Here is a 17,802-nt window from a genome sequence, read left to right on the forward strand (position 1 = left end):
TGACCCAAATTCAGACAACACTGATCAAGTTTAAGAACATATGCTTTAAAGGAATACTCAGACCAAAAGTGATTTTTTTAATAAGTTGCTTACCCCATATTCTTTGTAGTAATGGTCGAGAGAAATTTTTAATCTCATATTTTCATAAAGAAATGACACATTTTTTGATGGAACATGACCCAAAGGTGAGTGATCTTGTATGATAGCAAACAATATAAAATGCCCATAAAACAAATCACATGCTGGTTGTGTTGTATAATTCACACATCAAGTCATTCAGTTATATGCTGTGGAAAATAAAAGCAGTTCACAAACAAGAAGTGCTTCATCCGGAGTCACACTTTTGAACTGAAATCAGTACTCTTGACCAATGAATGAGGGGGAGAGGCAGTTCTTCAATTCAAAACTGTATCCTGGTCATGTTTTATTTTCTGGAATTATTTATTTAAATAAAAAATAAATGCACTTTGCATGTTCTGAGTATATGACTGGATGACTTAATGTGTGGATTATATGACACAAGTAACATGATATTTATATTGTTTGCTATATTTCAGCATTGGTTATTTATGGGTCCTGTTCTATCAAAAAATGTGTTATGTTATTTGTCATTAAAAGTACAAGATTAAAAGGTTTTCGTAGCCACCACTTCAAAGTACATGAAGTAGCATATAAAAAAGATATCATTTTTGGGTGGGGTATTCCTTTAAGTATTTTTTGCCCTGTGAATAAACATAATAATGTAATAATGGTAACTGATTTTATTTTACTCTTTTTAATGTGATTTCACTAGAGTTTGATTTATTATCACATTATCAAGCTGCACTTCACAGTATTAGGATTTCAAGCTCAATTCTGAGCATCACTTGGATTTGGTCCACTGTACAGTATGTGCAGAATTTACATTTTCTCCCCATGTCTGCATTACGTTTTTCCTGAGTGCTCCAGTTTTCCTTCCACATTTCAAAATCATTCAGGATTAGGACTGAATTCAAAAAGTGAAGGGTGGATTTATTATTTTGTTCTTTACCATGATATCGTGATATGAGCTTTTCACAAAAGTTTTTCTTTTTCTTTTTTTCTTTCTTTCGAATTGAACAAACAGATAAAAACATTGGAGAAGGGTTGAATACTGTGTACATTATACCATTACATAATGTCATCAAAGATCCTCTAATGATAAATATGAATAGGTCTGTTATTATTATTATTATTATTATCATTATTATTATTATTATTATTTCAATATTGGTTGCTACTTTACCTTTTCATCCCTTTGTTTGGTGAACATCTGCTCTTGGTGTTAATTCACCTTCTTTTTTTGTCTTACAGCAGCGCTGAACACCTTTTACTGAGCATGCCTAGGTTTAGATAGATTTTCATTAAATATTCCAAGTTTCAAAGCAAAAAAAATTGAAGAGTCTCTCAAATTATGCTTAGAAAACAAGAATCATAAAGGAGAGTATTATTTTTAGGGATACACTGTAATTCAGTGTCAGTTTCATTGACCATGTGTTAAACCTTCCAAAAATGTTCTGTTTTCAAGTATAACACTTATGTTTCAAGAAGGGATTTTTAAAGTTGTTTCTTTTATTAATTATTAGTTTAAAATGGAAATAATATATTAAAAATAGTGTTACTGCATGAGAGAGATTTGGCATTTGCATAAGTACATCAAGGGAGGCACGATGGTGGATTTGGCAGTGCTGTATATGCACAGAGCTCATGCCAGACATCATCTATGTGAGGTCTGCATGTTCTGTGACTGATTGTGTTGGTTTCTTTGTGGGTACTCAAATTTTTTTTTTCACATCTCCAAGGTCACACAGGATAAGCTAATTGGTGATTCCAAATTAACCCCTGTACAGGTGTGTGCATGAGTAGGTCCTGTGATATATTGGCATCGTATCCAGGGTGACTTCCTGCCTTGTGCCCAGTGCTGGTGATATAAGCTCTGAACAGAGACCCTGAAATGGATAATGTGTGTCTGAGATAGGATAACATGATGAAATGTCTTCTTTCTGACTTAACCAAGAAATATCAAATGACCCTGAACAGGAGTCCTGTTTGGAGTTGTGTTGTACTTTGCACCCTGTACTGCTGGGATCATTTCCAAACTTCCACAACACTGGGTTGTATAAAGTTGGTTCAAGAATGTTATCTGTGTATATATATATATATATATATATATCCATCCATCCATCCATTATCCAACCTGTTATATCCTAACTACAGGGTCACAGGAGCCAATCCCAGCCAACACAGGGTGCAAGGCAGGAAACAAACCCTGGGCAGGGCGCCAGCCCACTGCAGATATATATATATATATATATATATATATATATATATATATATATATATATATATATATATATATATATATATATATATACGTCCATCCATCCATCCCTTTTCAAATTCACTTCATTATGAGTATTTTTGCAGGGATGCTGGAGTCAGTCACAGCAGGCATCAGGCACCAGGCTGGAATAATCCTTAGATGGAGCACCAGTCCATCACAGGGTGAACACTCATGCACAATCACACACTTGCTAGAACCGATTGTAGCATTACTCATAATCCCAATTTAGAATAGTGTGAGCAAACTGAAACTGTCTTAGAAATATCTGCTTACTGTCAATATATGATGGCGATATTTTCACAGTTTCAACCTATACTTAAAATTCACTGTCAGTCACGTAAGATATGGGTGTGATGACACCAGAGGAAATACAAATTGAAAACCTTTTAAAAAAGCAATACAAATAAAAAATAATATGCACAAGGATGGAAACTTTTGGAAACATTCAAACATCCATCCATTTGCCAAATTAGCTTATTCAATGCTTATCCTGACAACATCAGGCATTAGATAGGAACATGGCACCAGTCCATCACTGGGCACACTCACCCACTTGTCCTTACATTCACTTACACTGTGCAGATGGACTAGATGATCTAGCATGCACAGCTAGGACCTGAATTCTTGCCCCCAGAAACCGTCCAGTAGCAACATTAATAACCACACTCCCTTGCAAGCAGGTCCTCCAACTTGCAGGAAGCTCTTAGGAGTTGGTGTCAGGATTGGCCCTCCAGCCGCTGTAAAAACCTCACACTGTTCAAGTGTGGTGCTGAAGTGTCACCCACTGCACTTGGATGCCAATCCAGGTGGGTGTGGATGCGGCAACACGCTATCAGCATATGCTCCCAGCCTTTCTCTCTCTCTCTCTCTACCTCCTCTGCAGGGCATATTTCATAAAAACATTTAAAACAACAGTCATCCTCCAGTAAACTGGGTTCAAGTTACTGCCTGTGTGAAATGTCCATTTTTTTCCCCATGTCTATGTTGGATTTTATGTGTGCATGCTGGGTTTCTGCCCACATCCCAACCATATGCTTGTTAGCTTAACTTTACTTTGTCCCTCCATAAATGGGTGTGTTTGTGTGCTTGAGTGTGCCCTGTAGTGTGCCCTGTAGTGTGCCCTGTAGTGTGCCCTGTAGTCGCCTTCCAGACTTTCCAGCGCTGGCTTTGCCTTGTACTTGATGCACTCAGGAAATGTTTCAGCCCTGTAAACCTGCATTATAGACTAACGGGGGTCAGTAGATTTCCATTTTCAATTTTACTTCTAGTGTTTAAAGCGTTTTTAAGAATTTTAATGTGTATTTTAATGCATAGGAGTATTTTTGTAGGTGGGTTTTGAAATATGCAAAAAATACATTTGCTATGGAAAGTATCTTTATTGGGTTTTAGTACACTTGCAGCATACTGGAGCAAGAAACCTACTTTATTATCCGCAAGCCTTTAGGACTGATTACTCTTTCACAAAGCTTGAGAGCAAAATTGAATTTAACCCTAGTCATGCTGCTCCATATCAGAAGACAGCCTTTAAAAGTGAAACCCCTAAGCATGTCTGAGCTTCTAAGATCCCACTAAACCATTAACTTCAGAACCAATGCTGCATGGTGCACACGAAGAACAATAAGTAATGGCACATATTTCTTTTTTTAATAAAAAAACGTTTTTGATGTGTTTTTGATAACATATAGCTTTTTGTTTAAGAAAATGTTGAAAGTAACACAATTTATCATTCAATAGAGGTTGCGTTTCTCAAATACTGAATATGAAGAGCCTCCATCAAGAAAACAATGTACAGTAGGCTACACTGAACAGCCTATAATGAAATATTAAGTGGCAAAAATGAAAATCCGTTCATGTTGATCTTTTAGAATCTCAGTCTGGCCCAGAAGAAGGGATCTCTGTTACTGGATGGCAATACTGACAAGTGTTTTTTATCCATCTTTTATTCAAATCCTGTTTTATATTATATAGAGTCCTGGAGTGCTGTAGTGACTATATGTTATGTTTATAACCAGCTTAATAATCAGAAACTACTTCTTTCTTGTAATTAATTATTTCATTTAATTATATAGATCTGCGGTGGGCTGGCGCCCTACCCGGGGTTTGTTTCCTGCCTTGCGCCCTGTGTTGGCTGGGATTGGCTCCAGCAGGCCCCCGTGACCCTGTAGTTAGGATATAGTGGGTTGGATGGATGGGTGAATTACATAGATTGAACCAGCTTATGATCTGCCATGTATATCTGCCACTTCACCATTCTAAGAAACCCAGTATTTGGTGGATTAGTATCTCTTAATTCTCATTTATTTTCAATCTCATTTCTTTCTGCATACTTTAGGAAAAGGTGGAATGGAGGCACAGTAGACTGCACTGCACCCTCACACATCCAGTTTAATGGGTTCAGATTTTGCACCAGAACATCGTCTGTGTTAGGTTCTCCCAGAAACTGTGTAGGGTTTTCTCCATGTGCTCCATTTTTCCTCCTACATCCCCAAAGACTTACTTTGCATGGTGGGTGTTGGCCCCCATATCAGTGACTGTAGGTGTGTGCCTGCTTGTGCTCTGTAATAGTCCAGCATCTTGTTCAGGCTGTTTCCTGCAATGCATATTGAATTAATTATTCACATTTATATAACACTTCTCTTACCACTCAAATGTTTTACATAGACAGAGGTGAACCATTTCAACCACCACCAATGTATTCTACCACCTAGATAATGCAACACTGGCCATTATTGAGGCAGCACACTCACAATACGTTAGCTTTTAGGTGCTGAAGGGGTGAGAGAGATAGGCAATTAGAGACAGAGATTGATTAGGGGACCAGAATGCACGAGGCCATGGTGGGCAATTTAGCCAGGACATCTCTTTTTGAGATATGCCCAGAAATCTTCAATGACCTCAGAAAGTCAGCTCCTTGGTTTTACGTCTCATCTGAAAGATGGCACCATTTTTACAGAGCAGTGTCCCGATCTCTGCATTGTCTCAGTGGGATCCACATGCAGACCACAGGGTAAGCACCCTCTGCTGGCCTCACCAACAGCTCTTCTAGCAGCAACCCAAACTTTTCTTAGATGGTCTGCCATCCAAGTACTGAATGGCCTGTTCTGAAGCACAAATAGTATGGCTGCTGTGATGCTGGGATGGGCTGTAGGTCCCCATGAATTTAATTTGGATTAAGTAGGTTTGAGAATACAGTATATGAAAGTATGAATGTATAATTGTGTGTATGTATATATGCATTTATGTATGGATGTATGTATGCATGTGTTTTATCAAACAGTTTCTACACTACTAAAATTCCAGTGTTTTAACAGTACCATTTGATCTGGTAAGCTGTTAACTGGCGTTTTTCTGTTAGTCTCACTGTTAATTGGCTGTTGTGTAACGAAAAAATTAAATCTTAAGAAAAGGGAGAGCTAAATTAGACTCCTTTGCACTAAAATGTGTAAAAACACCAAACATCTTAGAAAATTGAGTCGTTGTCCAACCTGCTATATCCTAAAACAGGGTCACGGGGGGTCTGCTGGAGCCAATCCCAGCCAGCACAGGGCACTGTTAGGAACAAACCCCGAGCAGGGTGCCAGTCCACCGCAGGGCACACAGACACATACAACCGCACACCAAGCACACACTGGGGACAATTTAGGATCGCCAATGCACCTAACCTGCCTGTCTGAAGTACCCCCTCCAGACATTGTGGCCCTCGAGAACTAAGGTGGTGGGGAGCTAATATCATTCTGGGTGGCAACAGCCATGATTTGAGATTGATTGCTGTCACAGTGCATGGCCATACCCACTCATAACAGGACAGATTTATGAGGAAGTTAGTTTCACAAAGACTCCACACAATTAATAAAACCTAATGTTGCAAATTGGGACAAGCCTTCTCATCACATATGAAATTCAATTAACAGAAAGAATTAATCTCAACTGGTTTAAACAAACATTTGCACCCACTGTGGCATCACATTTCTCTAAACTTGTTCTTCTACGAATTATATCCATCCATCCATTCTTTTCCCATCCAAATCAGGCAGCCTATCCCAACAAGCATTAGCAGGGCAGGGCATCAGACCATTGCACACAGACACCCCTACGCCAGTTTATCAATGCCGATCCACCTAATCTAATCTAACCTGCATGTCTGCAGGAAACCAGAGTACATGGAGGAAACCCATACATACACAGGGAGAACATGCAAACTCCACACAGACAACAACCTACACCCAGGATATGCTTGATCCATGTTAAAACAGTGCTAAACACTTTATCATTGTACCATCTTGCTCCACATAGTTCAGAATAAATAATTTCTAATGTTCCATTAGAGAATTAAACAAAAATCTATCTATCTATCTATCTATCTATCTATCTATCTATCTATCTATCTATCTATCTATCTATCTATCTATCTCTTGTCAGCAGCCACAGTCTCACAAAAACACAAACTCGTTCGTGCCGAACCAGTTAACTTACTATTTTATTAGATGCTGGTAGAAGAATTCTGCAGAAAACTGGCCGAAAACGAATTCCCTAATAACTAATATTAAACAAAGATGTTTAAAAGGTAAGTTTCAGGAATACCGGCCAGTTTGTATTGTGTCACAGTCCAAGTTTCGCTGGGCTTTTGTATCTATTCTAGTGTCTGCATGAGCTTTTATCAGATGAATCCAGGTTTCTCCCACGGTTAGGTCACTGCCATGACAGTGAATGTGCTCAGCGGCGGCCAGGCATCCCGTCCAAGACTCATTCGTGACCGGCACGTTGTGCAACCTGCAGAATTTCAGATCCGTCGTCAGACAGTTTCTGATGTAAGTTGTTCATAAGCGGATGGTCTCGCAATGACCAAAACTAAACCAAACTGTCCTGAATATATTTCTGTTAGAACCAAACGACTCTGTCAAATGAAACGTGCCTGTTCTCTAAACCTGCTTATCGGAGGTGCACATAAAATCTCAGCTTTCACGCTTATAAAAACGCAACTACATCAGTAACCAATCTGTAACACTTACTGTATTTGGAATTGCCTATGCCTTCAGAAGTGACTTCCCAATAAACGGAGAATCCTGCAGAGTTACATTTACTGGGCTGTGCAGGTCGAGCGTGGGCACTTACTGTCTAAAACACTGCGGTCTCATCATGAAGCTTTTATGATTTTCCTCTTTTCTCTTTTTCATTTCTGCGCAGCCTGGCTCCGGTGAAGCATCTTCTCAACAAAATGAAAGTCAACCAAACGCAGACGCCAAAGCCGGCGAGGGACCTCGACATGTTTTCTCCTTTTCCTGGCTCAATTCTCTTACTGAGTAACGAATCTTCGAAGCTGAACAAGACCGGGGTTGTTTCGTTCAAACTGGGCCAAGAAAAGAGCATGTGAAGACTTGGAAAGAAGAAGAAGAAGAAGATGATGATGATGATGATGAAGAAGCCATTCTAAAGCCTTTAGGAAGGGAAGGATTCCAGGTTGCTGGTGTACTTATTTAAGTTGAGTGCTGCTTGGGTTGATTCATAAGCAGCCTTGCGAACTTTTGTTTTTTAATTCTCCAAAGCGGGTTACTGTCAGTTTCTTGTATTAGCATTGCTTGTATCTTTACACACCGCTGGGATTTAACTGCATTGTAAGGGGAAGTCATCTCGCGCCTATCCTGACAAAGATCATAAATGATGCTAACATTAAAAATAACAAGATCTTCACACTCGAATATAAACATAGCGTTGAAAGTTTTATTAAAAATATAAATATTAGACATTCTGTTAAACAACAAAAATGCCGGATTGCTCATATTATGTTTATTATTAAACAAAGTACAGTGAAATTGATTTCACGATTTATTATCCATTTTTTAATACAGCAACCGGAATTTTGTGGATTTCATATCAACCTAATATGAATTTCTATTGTTACGAAAAGAATTAAGATCTTTGCGTCAATGTTATTGTTTTGTATTATCACTGGTACAATAGTTATACAAATTAAAGATGACTTATGCTTCAACTGCCTCGCATTTCTGATACGATTCGATTACCATCAAGCGAAATACATTTCCTGTGCCTGTTTCTTCAGCGGGAGGTTTAAAGCTATAAAAATAAACAAATAATGTAAAGGTAGCACTATGATACATAATACTGCGTGTTTTAGGTTAGCCTTCACTCGGGTTTGGCGGAAGATCACTTTCCGATGACCTCCATCATTTTCCTGTTGTTGTGCGCCTGTTGGGCCAGTTGCTCAGCTCGAGCCATTTCCAGAACCTCTCGGAGGAGATGGAAGGTCAGGTCCAGTGAAATGGGGGGCTCCTCGGAACGCTTCCCCTTCTGTATTGAGCCGTCAGTCTGGTCAGCATAGTGTTTCACCAGCCGGCTGACGTTGTCAACTTTACCTTGTAAAAGCCGCTGAGTAAGTTGAACCTGAAGAGCTCTGGACAGCGTGTCGGGAGGCACATTTGATAAGGACAGAGGTGAATTTCCAAGTCGAATGAAGTACTCCTCGCCCATTCGCACCAGTACTGGAAGAGACTGCTGCTGGAGATCTGTTTGAGGATCGACGCCGGTCTGAGCTGCTCCGCCACTCTCGGCTGGTCGACATTGACGACGTGGTAGAAACGCAACTAGGAGGGCAGCGGTGCAAACGAGCAAATGCAGCTTCATGTCAAAAATCCTCCAAGAACCTATAAAAATAATAGTAAGAAGTAAATAAAGAGTCTATCTACTAGGTCATTTTTATTATGTATCTAATTATTCAAACGAGGCTACTTTTCCGTGTTTTTGTTCACTGTAAGTGAATCAATTTGCTATCCCATTCCGTGAGAGATTATTTTAAAGGTTTCCCACCCCTTTTAACAGTATAAGTGTCATTTTCATAATCGTCAAGTAAATCAGCTTCTTGGAGTTTGGCAATGCGCTGTTTCCCCATAAACTTTTTTTGTTCATATTCTATGTGGTTTGTATTCAGCGAAGGGAACGCTGCGTCCCATCAACAGAATTGTTTTAGCAAATCATATTTGCTTAGCAGCGCCTACAGCCGCTCTGTAAATGCACGCTGCAAAATGTACTTTATTACTAAAAAAAGAAAAGTTCTATAGTAAAAAAAAAAAACACACATTAGCAAAACATCTCCTTTTAAACTAAAATATGATCTGCAATCAATCAATCACATTCCACTTTCATATATTAGAAAGCCGAAACATATGTCTTACCTTAGGCAGAGTAAGTTGGTAAATGTCTCAGTGGAAAGGGCAGAACAATAAAAGAGCAGTGTCCTCCTGCTTGATTTGCTTCTAGGTTCACAAGAGATCTCTATATCGAATTTTACAAATAAAGAAAGGAATTTGGGTTTTATAGCTCGAGATCTGCGATTAGAGTCACGCTATGAGCTCAGAGCTCGCGCCTGCGTAGACACTTGAATGAGTAGACACCTGAATGAAGAATTCATTTTAAAAGGTGCTGGGCAGAGTTAGCCAGTGTCAAGTGTAGCCACTGTCCAATTGTTTGCAAATACCTTTAATGTGGTTGAATGACGCAACATAAACTGTAACAAATCCGTCACAGAGATCGACCCTCTCCATCGAAAAGCACGAGAGCCGGCATCTTTTTCCTTTTTATCACACAACAGCTGGCTAAAATCGGCGCGGGTTTGTTACGCCTCGTAGCGGTTTGTCATTTCTGTACTCTGGTTTTACTGCCACGTATTGATTTCTGGATCCAACTAATAACTTGCACTAATTAACCAGATTCATTGTCTACCGCTGTCCCTGGTGCTGAACATTGAAGATTCGTGTTGTAACTTTTGTATTACATAACCAAAACGAGTTAAACGCCTTCTATTGCAAGCAATCTTTTAGTGACTTACAGTGGAAATATAAAGTCAGAAACTAAAGGGTAATATCAACATTAATTAACATAAAAGGGGTTACAAGCGGAAAATATGCATTTAATCCACGGAATCAGTGTCACGTAACGCTGCTTTAGCGCACAGGCTACTACAGCTTATTCAAATAAATGTATTAGTTAATAAATGACTATAGTGCTCTTATGATGAACTTTACATTAAAAAAACACGGAGCTCTTCATTAAGAATAATGCTATCTACGCTCATTTTGCTTAAGTGGCAGGGGGATAACACTTTAGAAATTCTATCAAGTTATGCAGACAGGAGAGGATGTCGGGATGGGTTATTGTTTTTATTCTTATATTTCAACCAGCTTTTTAGGATTAAACATCAAATTATTATTATTATTATTATTATTATTATTATTATTTGTCATCCTCGCGAGTAAAAATATTTCACTCATTTTGTCTCATTTGAATTATATCCAAACTATCAAAGTCTGTTAGTCTCAGAAAATAAACGAAAGCATTTATAACAACAAACGTAACATGTAATTGAACTGATTTGAGTACTTTTGCACATTCTAATCAATTAATTAGTCAGGCTGTGGGCTCTGTTGACTGATTTTGTCTTCTTTATACATTATATAGTTTTGTCTGAAGTAGATAAAAAAGAATACTGAGTATTTTGTAATTGCAATTAAAACAATGGAAAAAGACTGTTTTGAACTACCTCATTATTTGCAGGGAAAATGCAAATTAAAACATCAAATATTTCCAATGGTGAGAGTTACATATAACGAAACTATGAACTGAACTCAGTAATCTTTTTCTATGCACAAAACAAGCATCTCATCTTTTGAGGGTATTTATGTATTCTGACCACGAGATTGGCCTGCGGTGTTTATATCTGAACTCTGATTAGAATGGTGCTAGACATGACTGGCAACAACTGTACAGGGTAATATGGATAAGCAAGATATTGATAAAATAAAGAAAGTAAAAAATCCTCACATATCCATATACTTCATGGCAATACGTTTAATACAGTTAAACAGGTTTTTAGTGGCAAATAAGTTACACTGAGCGACATTTATTTCAAATGTTTTGCTTCCTGGAAAGTGGCAAACTTTAATGGATTCCACTTGCCCTGATAACGCTTTTCCATCATTACAATTTCCTACTGAAATCTTCCACCATGTTCATCACTGACTGCACCAAGATTACCAGGGAAGAAGTCCAGGTGTGAATGCAGAAACAGAATCTTCAGTGACATGTTGAACTTCATGGTTGTGTATGTTTGAAGCATGTTGTCAACCAGCACAATAGGGTAAGATAGGTAGACTTTATTATTTTGTAGTGATATCTATATTGTTTAAAAATGCATGCCAAACCCAAAATGCAAACCGGAAATCATGGTCAAAAATAAATGTTGCAAAATCTTAACTCAAACTTTGAGTATGTGTCCCTAATTAAATATAGAAAAATGTTAGTTTGTATCGTTGTTTTATCCTGGAAAATTGCTTGTAAAAATCTTTGGAAGATAATGTAAATATTAGCACACTGTGGATGATTATTAAATTACAGAGATTGCTGCATTCATTTAAAAAAAGGTGTAGTGGAGTTTAAAATGAGTAATATCTAGCATATCTGTTGTTAAATGTTCTGCATGTCTTTATTTGTCATGTGACAGAGTCAGGATGCTGGACAAACCAGCTTTCTATCCCCAGAGTTCGACTGAAAAGGAAATCAGCACCTGGGCGAGTTTTATGACTTAATTGCATCCTTCCTTTCTTTTTTATTTGAATCTACAAAAAAGCTGGACTGGGAATGTTCAGGTTGCCAGGAAGGAGGTGTGTGTGTGTGTGTGTGTGTGTGTGTGTGTGTGTGTGTCAGGAGCTACACAAGGACAATAAAGAGGGAGCCATGCTCTCTCTGCCACTTTCCATCCTGAAGAGAGCAGACATGATGATGACCTGGAGAGAACTGACCAGAAGGAATCAAATGAAACTGCAAGTTTATGTGCTGCCTGAAACTACAAATTTAGCGTTATCAGGCCGTATGGTTTGGTTTGTGACCAGCATTCACATTGCACTCTGCTTCCTTATAATATGGGCCTATTATCAAAGAAACATAATTAAATGTGTGACTTAACTCTGCCTGTTCTTTTACCTTATCTAGTTGTCTGAAGTTATAGATGTTAAAGTCGAGGAGGGTGTGAGGGTTTAGTGCACCTGACAGTTCAGTAAGAGTATGGGATTTGAGATATTCTGGTAAAGTCTATAAAATAAAGAGTATAACAGGGAAAACTTGGTCACCTAGGTCTCTATATAACAAAACAAAGGTAAACATTAAATGTAAAATATAACAACATTTGACCTAAACCTTTCTTTTATCAGACATAAACGTTAACATGAAAATGTAAATGTGATAACATTCATTCAGCAACCTATCTGTCACTTTGACGTATGGTGATATATCCTGTAGTTTTTCACCAACAAGGATTTAAAATTTTCTTTCCTGAATTTATTTTCTATTTAATTTTTAAGGAAAGAAAAGTATTTTGTATTATAGGTAAGAAAGACCATAGTGAACTAGGGTCTTAATATATATCATATAAGACACATTGAGATAGATAGATAGATAGATAGATAGATAGATAGATAGATAGATAGATAGATAGATAGATAGATAGATAGTGTGAAAAAGGCGCTTTATAGCGCCCGACCCGGCACAGAATACGCAGAGGCACGTGTTCACACTCAAGGTCTTTTATTTTTTCCTCTTCAGCCGTGGGCACACGTCTTCCCCGGTCCCAACACAGCACAAAAACCCCCCAAACCAATCACAATCCTGCTCCACCACTCCTCCCAGGCAACCTCGTCCTCTTCCTCCTGATTCTGGCCTCGAGTGGAGGTGGCTGGCCCTTTTTATACCCCACCCGGAAGAGTTCCAGGTGGCTGACCAACTGGTCCCAATTGCCTTTCCGGGTGGGGCTGAGAATTCAAGCAGCTGGACTGCGGAGTCCATACAGCTCCCCCTAGCGGCCACCCGAGCCCCCAACCAGGCTGTGGAGGACTCCATCTCCCATGGAGCCCTGCGGGTGGTTGGGGAATCACTGTCCGCCATGTAGGCTGCCACCAAGTGCCCCGGGGGAGGTACTGAGCTGTCCATGGTGGCTTCCCCGGAATATACACAGCAGGGGCATCCCGGCCGGGCATGGGACCCGGCTGTCCGTCACAATAGATAGATAGATTCTACTGCAAGGATGTCCCGACTGAGACAAACTTGTAAAGAAGGCAGGCTCTATTGTAGGAGTTAAGTTGGACAGTTTAACATCTGTGGCAAAGCGATGGGCATTAAGCAAACTCCTATCAATCATGGAGAATCCACTGCATCCACTGAACAGTGTCATCTCCAGGCAGAGGAGTAGCTTCAGTGACAGACTGAGGAGATCGTTCCTCCCCCACACTATGCGACTCTTCAATTCCACCCGGGGGAGTAAATGCTAACATTAATTTTATTTTAATTTTTTTTCTTTTTTATTACTATTTAATTTAATATTGTTTCTTTGTATCAGTATACTGCTGCTGGATTATGTGAATTTCCCCTTGGGATTAATAAAATATCTATCTATCTATCTATCTATCTATCTATCTATCTATCTATCTATCTATCTATCTATCTATCTATCTATCTATCTATTGAAATATGGGGAGAAGGTAAAAACCAAAGTCAGAAAACTAGCAGGGTCAAAACCAAAATAAACTTGAGAAAAGCATTCTTTTAAAGTCTTCAGAAATAAACAAAGTTGAACATTTCTTAAAATTGTGTATCATCATTTTACCTGCAGTTGATTATTCCAGTACAGTAGGCTCTGATCATAACATAAGCACTAAATGCGATTACTTCAGATATCAATCTATCAAGTAGATAGACTTCACAGTGTGACGTCAGATAACTGACCTAAGAGTAGAAATGGCAAGTATTTTATGCTGAATGATATGCTAAATCAGAATCATTCTTGTAATTCAATTTTCAATGTATTAATGTTAGGATTTAATCCCTGGCTCATGTAAATTGTTGACGATTTCAGTTCGGCGCAAAGGCGATCCTTCATGTCGTTAGTTCGCACACTTCTCGATGGTCCGGGATTTTTCAGGTGATTTTCTATGTAATAAACTTAATAATTTATAGCGTAATAAAAATTGCATAATTAGATCTGGACCACCCTATAGTTTGAAGTCCTTCTCCTTTTCAGCTCCTGAGATTTGGCACAATGTTTGAATAATACAACTTACATAGTTTATCATAAGTCGGAGCATGTCTTGAAGTGATGAAATGAAAAAAGCCATAGCTGCTTGAAAGTTTAAGATAAATTATTTATTGTCTTATTTCTTTAATCTCATAGTCTCTCAGTTTTGTTGTTTATTTTGTATATGATAGAATTCATGATTTAAGAAATTGTCTAATAGTAGGGACTTTTTTGATTGTTTCTTTTTGTCTTTTTTTTATTTTCGTACGTTTACTTTTTTAAGTCATTTATTTTTAGTTATTTAGTTAAAGAAAGATGAATCAGTTTAAATAACGTAAAACAAGACGTAGGAATGGAAAAAGGTTTGGAGCAAGTCTGTGACCTTGTATAATGAAAATAAATAAAATAAATAAACAAATTAATTAATTAATCCGATCCTCGGCTACAGAAGCTGGTTCTTAGGACGTGGAATGTCACCTCTCTGAAGGGGAAGGAGCCTGAGCTCTCTCCTTGAGACGGGCTGGACTCTCTACCACTCCGGAGTTGCCACCGGTGAGAGGCGCCGAGCGGGTGCGGGCATACTTATTGCCCCCCAACTTAGAGTCTGTACATTGGGGTTTACCCCAGTGGATGAGAGGGCAGCCTCCCTCCGCCTTCGAGTGGGGGGACGGGTCCTGACTGTTGTTTGTGCATATGCGCCAAACAGCAGTTTGGAGTACCCACCCTTTTGGAGTCTCTGGAGGGGTGCTAGAGGGCATACCTTCTGGGGACTCCCTTGTACTGCTGGGAGACTTCAATGCTCACATGGGCAATGACAGTGAGACCTGGAAGGGCGTGATTGGGAGGAATGGCCCCCCTGATCTGAACCTGAGCGGTGTTTTGTTATTGTACTTCTGTGCTCATCACGGATTGTCCATAACAGACACCATGTTTAAGCATAGGGGTGTTCATATGTGCACTTGGCACCAGGACACCCTAGGCCTCAGTTCGATGATCGACTTTGTGGTTGTATCATCGGACTTGCGGCCACATGTCATGGACACTTGGGTGAAGAGGGGGCGGAGCTGTCAACTGATCACCACCTGGTGGTGAATTGGCTTCGATGGTGGGGGAAGATGCCGGTCAGGCCTGGTATGCCCAAACGTGTTGTGAGGGTCTGCTGGGAATGTCTGGCAGAGTCCCCTGTCAGAAGTAGCTTTAACTCCCACCTCTGACAGAACTTCAACCACGTCCCGAGGGAGGTGGGAGACATTGAGTCCGAATGGGCCATGTTCCTTGCCTGTATTGTTGAGGCAGCCAACCGGAGCTGTGGCCTTAGGGTGGTCGGTGCCTGTCGTGGCGGCAATCCCCGAACCCATTGGTGGACAACAGCGGTGAGGGATGCCGTCAAGCTGAAGAAGGAGTCCTATAGGACTTTTTTGTCCTGTGGGTCTCTGGAGGCAGCTGATAGGTACCGGCAGGCCAAGCGGAATGCGGCTTTGGTGGTTGCTGAGGCAAAAACTCGGGCATGGGAGGAGTTTGGAGAGGCCATGGAGAACGACTTTGGACGGCTTCAGGAGATTCTGGTCCACCGTCCGGCGTCTCAGGAGGGAAGCAGTGCAGTGTCAACACCATATATGGTGTGGATGGTGCGCTGCTGACCTCGACTTCGACTGTTGTGAGTCGGTGGGGGGAGTACTTCGAAGACCTCCTCAATCCCACTAACATGCCTTCCAATGAGGAAGCAGAGCCTGGGGACTCTGAGGTGGGCTCTCCCATCTCTGGGACTGAAGTCACCGAGGTGGTCAAAAAACTCCTTGGTGGCAGGGCCCCGGGGGTGGATGAGATACGCCCAGAGTTCCTTAAGGCTCTGGATGTTTTAGGACTGTGTTGGTTGACACGTCTCTGCAACATCGCATGGACATCGGGACAGTGCCTCTGGATTGGCAGATGGGGTGGTGGTCCCCTCTTTAAAAAGGGGGACCGGAGGGTGTGTTCCAACTATAGAGGGATCACACTCCTCAGCCTCCCTGGAAAAGTCTATTCGGGGGTTCTGGAGAGGAGGGTCCGTCACATAGTCGAACCTCAGATTCAGGAGGAACAGTGTGGTTTTCGTCCTGGTCGCGGAACAGTGGACCAGCTCTTCACCCTTAGCAGAGTCCTGGAGGGTGCATGGGAGTTTGCCCAACCGGTCTACATGTGTTTTGTGGACTTGGAAAAGGCATTCGACCGTGTCCCTCGGGGAATCCTGTGGGGGTGCTCGGGAGTATGGGGTACGGACCCCTGATAAGAGCTGTTCGGTCCCTGTACAACCGTGTCAGAGCTTGGTCCGCATTGCCGGCAGTAAGTCGAGCCCGTTTCCAGTGAGAGTTGGACTCCGCCAGGGCTGCCCTTTGTCACCGATTCTGTTCATAACTTTTATGGACAGAATTTCTAGGCGCAGCCAGGGTGTTGAAGGGGTCCGGTTTGGTGGACTCAGGATTGGGTCACTGCTTTTTGCAGATGATGTTGTCCTGTTTGCTTCATCAGGCCGTGATCTTCAGCTCTCTCTGGATCGGTTCACAGCTGAGTGTGAAGCGGCTGGGATGAGAATCAGCACCTCCAAATCCGAGACCATGGTCCTCAGCCGGAAAAGGGTGGAGTGCCCTCTCAGGGTTGAGAGAGAGATCCTGCCCCAAGTGGAGGAGTTCAGGTATCTTAGGGTATTGTTCACGAGTGAGGGAAGACTGGAGCGTCAGATTGACAGGCGGATCGGTGCAGCGTCCACAGTGATGCAGGCTCTGCATCGGTCTGTCGTGGTGAAAAGGAGCTGAGCCGTAAGGCAAAGCTCTCAATTTACCAGTCGATCTACGTTCCTACCCTCACCTATGGTCATGAGCTATGGGTAGTGACTGAAAGCACGAGATCGCGAATACAAGCTGCTGAAATGAGTTTCCTCCGCAGGGTGTCTGGGCTTTCCCTTAAAGATAGGGTGAGAAGCTCAGTCATCCAGGAGGGGCTCAGAGTAGAGCCGCTGCTCCTCCACATCGAGATGAGTCAAATGAAGTGGCTTGGGCATCTGATCAGGATGCCTCCTGGACGCCTCCCTAGTGAGGTGTTCCGGACACGTCCAACCGGGAGGACTATGTCTCCTGGCTGGCCCGGGAACACCTTAGGATTCTCCTGGAATAGCTAGAGGAAGTGGCCGGGGAGAGGGAAGTCTGGGTCTCTCTGCTCAAGCTGCTGCCAACGCGACCCGACCTCGGATAAGCGGAAGAGGATGGATGGATGGATGGATAATTAATTTAAAAAATCTTTTTTCAAAGACACTGCTGACATCTTTTCAGATGGGAGTCCGATGCAGTACTGACTCAAGGAGGTCTGAACTGTGGGTGATATGCTTGTCATA

General features: G+C 41.1%; 2 protein-coding genes across 5 annotated transcripts in view; one reads left to right on the plus strand and one right to left on the minus strand.

Moving 5' to 3' along the window:
* LOC120530261 (tripartite motif-containing protein 54-like) overlaps window positions 1-17,802 on the plus strand; it is a 73,839-nt gene that overhangs the window by 53,384 nt on the left and 2,653 nt on the right. Inside the window, exon 11 of one of the 4 annotated variants that reach the window (XM_039754590.1) lies at window positions 7,547-7,648. The exons of 2 other annotated variants lie outside the window; for them this stretch is intronic. In XM_039754590.1, the coding sequence (XP_039610524.1) occupies window positions 7,547-7,560 (14 nt within the window). In that variant the 3' untranslated portion in view covers window positions 7,561-7,648. Of the gene's footprint in view, window positions 1-7,546; window positions 9,449-17,802 lie in introns of those variants that run through there. One more of the 4 variants, XM_039754589.1, reaches the window with a different exon arrangement.
* On the minus strand, window positions 8,469-9,635 carry crhb (corticotropin releasing hormone b). Its single transcript, XM_039754593.1, has 2 exons — window positions 9,550-9,635; window positions 8,469-9,021 (listed from the first exon to the last, which is right to left on the minus strand). Exon 2 carries the CDS (start codon window positions 8,999-9,001, stop codon window positions 8,525-8,527), a length of 477 nt encoding a protein of 158 aa, XP_039610527.1. The 5' UTR covers window positions 9,002-9,021; window positions 9,550-9,635; the 3' UTR covers window positions 8,469-8,524.

Source organism: Polypterus senegalus, chromosome 5 (assembly GCF_016835505.1).
Source record: "Polypterus senegalus isolate Bchr_013 chromosome 5, ASM1683550v1, whole genome shotgun sequence".
Classification (NCBI taxonomy): domain Eukaryota; kingdom Metazoa; phylum Chordata; class Cladistia; order Polypteriformes; family Polypteridae; genus Polypterus; species Polypterus senegalus.